The sequence below is a fragment of the Botrytis fragariae genome (genome assembly GCF_013461495.1).
Source record: "Botrytis fragariae strain BVB16 chromosome Unknown tig00000075, whole genome shotgun sequence".
Classification (NCBI taxonomy): Eukaryota; Fungi; Ascomycota; class Leotiomycetes; order Helotiales; family Sclerotiniaceae; genus Botrytis; species Botrytis fragariae.
This window is the reverse complement of record NW_023500995.1, coordinates 753,082-762,946: the sequence shown is the minus strand read 5'-3', so window position 1 is coordinate 762,946 and position 9,865 is coordinate 753,082. Positions and strand designations below refer to the sequence as shown.

At 42.1% G+C, this 9,865-nt stretch overlaps 1 protein-coding gene across 1 annotated transcript; it reads right to left on the bottom strand.

Annotated features, from left to right (window-relative positions):
* Nucleotides 1-5,886: 5,886 nt before the first annotated feature.
* Nucleotides 5,887-9,534, bottom strand: Bfra_005724 (uncharacterized protein; the record flags this gene model as incomplete). Its single annotated transcript, XM_037336101.1, has 1 exon — nt 5,887-9,534. The coding sequence occupies one exon, from the start codon at nt 9,532-9,534 to the stop codon at nt 5,887-5,889; it is 3,648 nt and encodes a 1,215-aa protein (XP_037191311.1).
* Nucleotides 9,535-9,865: the final 331 nt, after the last annotated feature.

Below are 9,865 nucleotides of genomic sequence, written 5' to 3'. Positions count from 1 at the left end.
TTTACAAATATTCTCGGTCCCGACACTAGTTCCAAATTCGAAGATCAGATAAATTACGGACAAACTTTCTCAAATATTTAAGCAAATCGATTCCTACCTCCTACATCTCTAAGGCACCCGTTCAAAGTTTCTTTCATAATGCCATTCTTTGAATATATCTTGGTTATTCTGAAAATTTAATTGATTGAAATTGGTTTACATGATTTTGACAGAGTCGACCTCAAGCCAAGCTACCTCGCCAAGCATGGTTAGCTGAACTCTAACCTTAATCTAATCTTCACATCTTCTCACTGAGTTCTCAGCCACTTCAACCCTAAAAGTTTATTTCACAACCGGATGTATCCGTCATTTATTTTTGACGTCCTTCTAGAATTTTCAATGACTTGTTGTTAATTTTCAAAAGTCATTTCATGTAGTATCGATGAAGTGTGAAAGGACGGATATGGTAGATAGATTTGAAACTCCCACATCCACGGGATTCCAGAATTTGTCCACTTTGTAGAACAGTCGAACCCCAAGAAAAACATTGAACTCTGCATGCTCTTGGAATTTCTTGGACCAGAGTCACCTGATGTTATTTATCATGCAAATGATTCTTGGTATTGAATAGAATCATGTCCTCGGGACCGAGAATAGCCAAGCTAAATCCAGTCTCCATGATGTAGCTGGAGACTATCTTCACTTCTCGATGTCTTGGGGTATCGAGGTGGACTTAAAATAAACTCTATTCCTATTAGTATTTTCTTGTTGGTGACCATTCAGAGACTGTTTCACGTACTGTGATTCTCACGTTCTCATGTTTTTACGCGAGTCATATATTGACAAACTTTTCAAACTATGTCATATGTACACTTTCAAATCGAACATGTTCGCAATCTAAAAATAGAGCTGGAAATTTTGAAATAGCTGGCACCTTCCTTGCTTGCACGCTATTTTGAGAAAGAAAAAAAGTAGGATTGCAATTATGATTCGTGAAAAGGCAGAGGGAGCAAAGCACGATTTCTCTTCGGGACGTGCTTTTTTTTTCTCCCTGTCGAGTAAATTCTTACCCGACAGCCCCTTAAAATTGATGGCACACAGCGAAATTATTACAAAGGCATAACGTTTCATTATAAGCAAAGGAGCCTGACTGAGAATTTGTAGTTCCGTAAAAATTCATATGCAAAATCTATTTATTATTTTATTTGCTTGCTGAGAGCATTGCAAACATGAAGGTTTTTGACTTTTTACATTTCTTTTTTCTTTCCTCACAAAATTCGGCTTAGCGATGCATGTGGAGTGGAGTGTATCTATCAGCGCCGCACTCTAGTCACATGATTTCACTAGACACTTTGGGCCGAAATTTGATATAACTGCACCCGGTGAAATATAAACTCACAGCGGCAACTGAAGACACTGCGTCTAGATACATTGTGATATGCACTGCACACATTATTGCAAAGCCTACTTTGTCAGAGCTCTTGTTTCTTATTCTCTCTCTTTTCTCCTCCGTCAATTGTCATGTTCTTTCTTTTACCACGAGGAAAGAGCGAGATCCTCCTTCTTCCCGCACTGTATCAAAGGAGGCAAAGTCCTCCGCACAAATCTTCACATTGTTATTTTCTCGCAGACTTTAAAACGAGCACAACCCGCGCAGTAGATTTTGCTAATCACTATCTTTCATATCATTTCCTGACCGTCAGTTTTGAAAGTCCATCTAGTACAGAGTTCATAACCCTAGTATCTAATCATCACTCAGTTGGATACCCCATATGAACTAATCACCGAAGAGAATATCATATACGAACAAGCAGACAAAAAATGATTTCAGCTTTTAGTTTGCTACAAATGTAACTCATGTAGTTGTATTTGAATTTGGTCGTCACATCACAAGGACTTAGACCTGACTGTTTAATCAGACCCATAAGTCCATCGAACTTGTGTTCCCTCACTTATTCCTCCAAGATCGATCTATGCACGTCTCAATCTACTTTGATACTATCCAGAATATCTCGACACAATGATTCAACCGATCAACATGCAAATATTCGTCGTTAGATCCTCAAACCACCTTGATCAAGACTATGCATATAATATTAGTCACGCGAGGTATACAAGATAGTACAAATACAGAATTCAATAATGAAAACTTGAGTTTCAGAATCACCAGGTACAAGATACAGGTGACGATCTCAGTTCTTGCTCATTAGACAACTCACTCACTCTATCATGTTCCAACCATGTACTATGTCAACCTGATCTAGGAAACCTAAAACAAATTCACATTCTGATGTCTAAGATAATGACGATACAGAAACATAATTATAGTATGAATCCGCTTAAGAGTCTACTTTCACCGTCTACCATCACCCAGTATCAAAACAGCTTTTTGAGATTTATCCGAGCTAGGCAACACCACGCCCTCTTGGCAAAATTCTAGACCCGTTCCTCTCCTAAATTAAAAACATGTATTTATACACTGATAGGAGTTGAAGAGGTGGTATCCTCAACGCCAATCTGATTGTTTGAAAAATTATCACCGTATCAAACATTCTCGACCCTTCAAGCACTCCAAATCTTCTCTTCAAATGCAGTATCAAAAAGCTTCTGTAATTAAAATGTGGCCCTGACCTAACATTCTGGAAATCTTGTCATAATCACAATCCAGTTGTTCCCACATCAAAATCTCATAACAATTCAAGTGAAATATCTAGTAATTAATAAATATACTTGGCTCTTGTCATACTTTCGAAATAATACACAAGTGATTTTGATGCTAGAAAAAATATTCTAATACAACTTCTGTCATTTTAGGTAATTATGCTTTGAATATGCATGATCTATACAGGTTCCTTTTTCTAAGAATGTACATACAAAGTTATATCTATTCATATACCCAGGTACAACATCACTACAATCATCGTACAAAGCTCGAATAGCCGCTGTATGTATCGAATTATAATTTCAACAGATACACACAATTGTAGCTATAATACATCACTCTCTCCCTAAATTCGACGAATCATCCAAATTCCATCTCTCTACAAATTTCTGGATCAAAATCCCTCTCCTCGTCTTAATGCTAAATAAAACTAGGCTTCTTTATCTACCAAAAGGATCTCCGTCTCTCCACTCGATTTTTCCTCCTCCCTATCCCGAAAACTACCAACATTTGTATCCATTCTATTACTATCTTCTAGCCTATACTCATCGACTCTAAATCCTAAATTTCCAACTCCCACCGCAATCCACTACATCCTACCCTACTATTCAACATCTCCAGCTCACCTCAATCCTGTCTCTCTCCGTGAGTCAACCCACCACCAACCACCTACCTCCTACTCTATATATCACCATCCCATATCATATCCCCGCTATCCCCACCTCCTCAAGACATCAACTCTTACACACAAATATATAACCATCCATCCATCCCCATCCACTGCCCTTCTCCTCAATTTCCCAACCCCATCCACCTAAGCCACACCTCGAGCTCCAGAAACACCCACCCAACTCCACACCTTTCCAGAGTGGCAAGAATTTCTTCTTCCTTCGTCTCACCTATTCACTTACTACAAAAGCCAAGTCAGCACTTTACCGATGATCAATTCTTCTCTCCCATCACTCTCCATCTCTCAATTCTCAACTCCAGGCTCATATAGATCTCTATTGAACCTTTGATCTAACTTCTCACAGCAATCGAGTAAGCAACCCCTCACATTACATCTCCCCCTCCCTTTCCTCTCCCCCTTTCCTGTTTTCTTTGCCGCTCCTCTCCCCCATCTAAAAGAGCCACATCCACCCCCATAAACACTGACCTCTATACTCATAAATGAAATGAGGAAGACTCTCAAGCCCAAATGCAAACTCCAAACATCCTTTTCTCTCCGTTCAAGCCAACCTAAAACATCCAAACAAAAGCCCCCTCCCCCCAAACTCCTCATCACAATTCCACCCCACTCCATTTCACCATCAGAACTACAGACTATCAACTTCCTCCCTTTTCTCTATCCGTCATCTCCCACCCCCCATTCATCCCTCATATTTCCCATATCTCCTCCCCATGACTCATCCACCATATCTCTTCTACGACTGATCTCCCTCCTCCCCCTCTCCATCTAAACCACCACCACTCAGCACCTACCTCTCCAAACCACCTACCCCCCTAAACCTCCTAAACCCCAAGCCTCACACCATAGAATCCAAACTCTTCTCCAATCTCCAATCTCCAATCTCCAATCTCCAATCTCCAATCTCCATAACCAAACCACCACCTGTAAATTCCAAATCATCCACTACCCCTACCCCTACCCCCTCCTTCTACCCCATAAACCAGTAACCAGTACCTAGGTAACCATAAATACTCAGTACAACACTCCCTTTACAACACCCCTACCACCCACCCGAAACACATGATTCAAAACACATGATCCATAATACGAAATATATTATTTATACAGATTATCCATACAAATTATCCATTTTATATACACACACACACACACCAATCTTCAGTTCTTCAGTTCTTCAGGCTTCAGCACTACACTGCACTCGCTACACTAGTACACACATACACACACACATGCAAACACTAAATATGCATAACAACATACTCCGTACATACAAGTGCAACTCCTACACGAGCACCCAGCACAAACGACCAATTCGTACATGACTATTCTCGAGCTACCGAGATCCTGCAGCAACATGAAAATCCCTCATACTCCACTCAACAAGCACTCATGCACCAAAACACACTAAACTCATTTAACACATTCGCCTCATCAAAAAACAATACCGATAATTCGTTTAAACGTTTCCATTCTTCACATTACACAAAAAGATCCATCACATGAACATTCGAACCCGCAACGGCGTCAAATCAGATTCCGATATTTAATTCTCCATTAATCAACCTACCTACTCTAAAGTAAATCCATACCTAGGTAAATCTTCATTCATCCATGTCATGTAAAGTTGATGCATGACAACCAACCATAGATCTCCACTCCACAGCACATGTGCCTCTAAAAAATCCTCTCCACCCCGCCTCTCCAATCACCGCACCGACCATGAAGGACCCCTACTCTGAATGTCTCCACCTTACCCACTCATCCGCCATGGTAATATTTCGGACGGATAATTCGCTTCATCATCAAACATATATGCAAATGCACACGTGCACAGCCCACCACGCCATTGCAGATAGTAGCAAATGCAAATTGTATGATTCAGAGCAAGTTTTCTCCACCCCACAAAAGGAAAAATAACCAAAAGATGAGCATCGAAGTATCCAGAACGACCTAAGAGTCAATCTACCAATGCCATAATATTCTCTGCTCCTATTCCTTGCATGACTATTGCCACAATATCATGCTCATCGTCCATCATCCATCCTTCGCATTCGTGCGAAAGTAACTCTCATCTGTCATCATATCCTCCCTCGATCATTAAAACTCCTCGATGAAACCAAATCCCTATCATGTCCATCCAGCCATCCTTGTATACCCACCCTATCCGTGTAAAGAAATTCCCAGCCCATTCCAGACCCCAATGTATAATAACCCACCCAACCATTCTCCCGAAAATGCGAATGGTATAATCGCAGAAATACCTAGAATGCTTGCTCACATGGAAGAATTGTGAGCCAAAAAAGCAAATGTTGCCATGTCGAGCTTTCGCCCTGTCCAATCGTAGCAAGATTTCTTCCTCCAAACGCCGACGCTAAAATTCTAAAAAAAAAAAAAAATGAGACTCCATGTTTAATGTTTGGTATTGGTGGTACATTGTCTGTTGGGTATCGTTGAGAACCGTATGATGTTGGCCGTTAGTTTAGTTGTGTTGTTGGTACAAACGTGAAAAAAAAGGAAAAGAAGTAATGCCATGAATATCTCTTCGTCATGGTGATTATTCCACACTCTCCACAGTTCCTAACCAAGTTCTGACTCCTTCCCTCAAGAAACTTTCTTTCTCTCTGCCCTCTAATCTGTGGTTTCCAACAGTCTCTTCCCGACTCTCTGCTACTTCCTTTACGATTTCTTCCAGAGCACTAAGAACCATTTTCTTGCACTCATTTCTTGGAACCTCAAGATTCGTCCTAACCTCAGGTACAGTCTTGGTATCTGAGTTAGATCTTTCCCTTCCAATAACAGGTCTTCTGCTTGTAGATCTAGATGAACATGCTGATGATTGCTTAGAAGCTTGACCCGATTGAGCAATAATTCTCTCAACAGCTTCAATCAATGTTTCATCCATGCTGACCAATTGATCTTCGATAAACTGATCTTCGTGATCGTCATACACTTCAAGAGATGGCGTAAGCAGTACGGTAGAGTAAACATTACCATATTTTGATTCTAATGAAGTGGAGATAGCTGGAGTTGTAGGGTCCACATTCTCCTTAAGCTTCACAAGACGTCTGTAACGGATATGAGTAATTGTGAAATTGGTAGTATCAGCTACCAATGCACTAGAGATATCGACCCATCGATCAGCACGACCATCTTCCGCATGGGGTGTTGATGTAATAAGAGGTGTTGGCTCTGCTCTCATTGATTCCTTAATTTCAGCGATGAGATCCGAATGGGAAGGTACTGCCTGTAATGCAAAATCCGGGTGATAACGTGGTAGGTAACCGCCGACATTTATTGTAGTGTCTGAATCAGGCCCCGCACGTGAATAATGTTCAAAACCTTCAAGGCCATTTCCCAGACCAGGCGTGGACAGATATCCACTGCTTGATGGCGAGCTGACAGCCGTCTCGAAAGCCAGATAATCAGGAAGAGGGACATCAATTTCAATCGCACCATCATCAGCAATTGTAGTTTTAACTGGTGACTCATATGCCCCCGAGGGATCTGGTATCCGCTCTGGTGTTTGAATCATTTGCTCATTAATTTCATCATCTTGTTGCTCCGGCCTTTGCTCGATTGCTCTGGCGGTTTCGGTGCTTCCGGATTCCGAATTCCTCAACTCGCGTTCTTGTTGGTCTTTTGACTTTGTTGAAGAAGCTTCGATCTCAGTGGTATTTGATAATTTACCTCGAGGTTGTGAAGTGATGTCTCTGTAATAAGGATCATTGATTTCGACTTCATCCATTGATGTCGCTGACGTGTTGGTTGTAGATGGCCTTCTTTTCGTACTCCAGAAACCACTAATCATGCTGCCCCATCTTGAATTCTGACCTTGGGAATCATTGCTTACGTTGCTGTATTGACCTGAGCTTTCGCCTCTCTTGAGAGATCGAAGTAGATCATCAGCAGCAAGACTACCACTGCTTCCTGGTCTGGGTATAGGACCAGTTCCTCTGACTGGAGCTCTTGTGGAGAAATGTGGAACTGTTGTGATTGGTGTGGCAGTCCTTGTTGTTGCAGTGCTGCTCTTTCGAGTTCCACCATCACTACCGGGAATTGGCAAATTCGCTGTTTTAATTTGGGAAATATCGGATGAAGATCTATCACGTTGTTGACCGTCATGAACTGTAATTCCAAGGCCACTGGGTTGTTCCGATAGAGGTTTAGAAGGCTGTGGAGTTTGAGCGGATTGAGCGGGAAAGCTCACAGATCGTGGGTGAGCGGTCCGTGATGTACTAGAGCGTTTGTTGATCTTGCGGCGAAGTGATTCCTCCCTCAAGATAGGTATGATATAAGATGGAGGAGATTGTGAGCATCCACCCAAAGATATTGAAGTGCTAGGCCGATGAGCTCGAGATGTAATTTGTGGACCCGCAGGCAGAAAAGCAGAAAGCAGAAAGATCAATCGTCTTGCTGCCATTTTATCGTTGGAAACAATAATGGTTCGCGCGGGAAGAGGTGTATCTTCATCTTTGTGAGATCTTTGAATTTGATAGTGTCTTCGACGATACCAACTAGGTCCCAATGCTTGTAACCATTCAGTGTGATTACCCAAAAACCCAGTTAGTAGGTTGAAGAAGAAAAAACCTTTATCCTTCCCGCCAGCCCACCTCTCAGCTAACCTGGCTTCTTCACGCCAAATTCCCCATCGACCTTGACCAGTAATCACCTGAAGACCTTTGATGCCACTTACAATCCTTTGGCGTGAAGCATCAACTTCTTTATGGATTTTGTGAATTTGTACCAAGCAATTTTGACTGAGCTGAACTAATTTAGCATTCGTCTTGGGTAATTTGAATGGCTTAGCGTCCTCCACTCTTCTACCAGCGATTGATACACTAGCCGAAGGGGCTCGAGAGTGTGATTCGCGACGAGGTCCAGGGGAACTGATATCGGCTTGTCGAAGAAGGCATACCAAAGATTCAGTCGCAACCGCTTGGAGATGAGTGAGAGTTCGAGTGATGATGTCCCAATGTTGAGTAATCATATCAATTCGATCATCCACATCACTGTGGATCGAAGACTCCAAAGAGTCGATGCCATAACCAGAACCAAGCATAGTCCAACCTGCACGTTTTGTGGAACTGAAAGATGATGGAAATGAATCCTGCTCATTGTAGGAACTTGATGCGCGAAAGCTAGATCGAGAGGTTGGTACTGACGGTGCACGAGGTGGGGAAGCTGGTAAATGGACTATCAATCCGACCGCATACATGGGAGTTCGTTTTTGTTTTGGTTGAGGCTTCTTTTCAGGAGTGCCAGCAACACTAACTTTTGGAAATGGATATCCATCCTTGTCTGGTCCTGCAATTGGTGTTTGAACCTCAACATCATCATTTGGTAGAGGTACTGGAAACATGCGAGTAATGAGAACCTTTTTTCGATCTTGTCCCCTTGAAGATGCAGTTGTTGCAAACCCAGCTGGAGTAGGACCCACGACATTTTCCAAAGTGAAAGATTGTGCCAATTTACTACCTCGCATACTTGATCTGCCAAAAGAACCGTCTGCAGCATAAGAACTAGGTCCTACAAAGGATCTTGACTCCGATGGCAAGATGTGAACCTTTGTACCAGTCCCTTTGTATGCCAAAACTTCGGAATTTCCAAATATGCAATTTGAGATAGTTGTAACCTCCTCTTTGTATTCCCTCAGCGAACGTTGGCCTTCAGTTTCTGTATAACTTAAATGTGATTTATGTGTTGATCTCCGATCGAATGCGCCGCCAAAACCTCTAGGAGTTGTGGTTTCCTGTTGTATAACGACCGGTCTTGAATTTTGTCCTACGGATGTCTTTCGTGGTGGAGGGACTGATCGCCGGTTTTCGGACCTTGTAGATAATGTAGAACCATTTGAATTTTGTCTTTCAAGAGATGGAGAAGTTGGCGGAGGTGTGTGACTATCGTATAATACGTATGGAGTTCCAGAAGTCGATGTAGCTTCCTGCATAATGATTACTCGAACATCGCGCATGTCCAAATCGATTTCTCCATTGACGTCAAAAGTATGCGCATTCGCAGGCGCAAGTACAGTTCCCGATGAGAATGGGAAGAGTTGATCTTTGTGACACAATGCTTCGGCATCTGGGAAGAGTAAATTGTAGGTAAAATGATCCTCCAGATTAGAATCCAGCGGATTGGAAGATCTTGAAGTGGTTGGTCCAGCAGATGGTGTACTAGAGAACAATTTCCCTAGTAGAGACATCTTGGAAGGTACTCGAATGTATTTAAATGGTTAGGTTGTGTTTTTATCTTTTTGAATTCTGTCGACTTTTGGAGGTTGAGAGAGTTGAGTTTAGCAGAAGGCATGACGATACTGCTGCTTCGGAATGGCCATTGTCGCGACGGAAAAGAAAATGACTGGGGGTATTGTATTGTATTGAATTGTAAGATGTTGAGGTATTATTAATTCCGTAGAGGTGACGCGAAATGAAGACGAATTAGAATGAGAATATTGAGCCGAGGGAGGAATAAGATGGTGAATGAGTGGAAATGGTTGTGGTTGTGGTTGTAGTTGTGGTCGTGGTCGTGGTCGT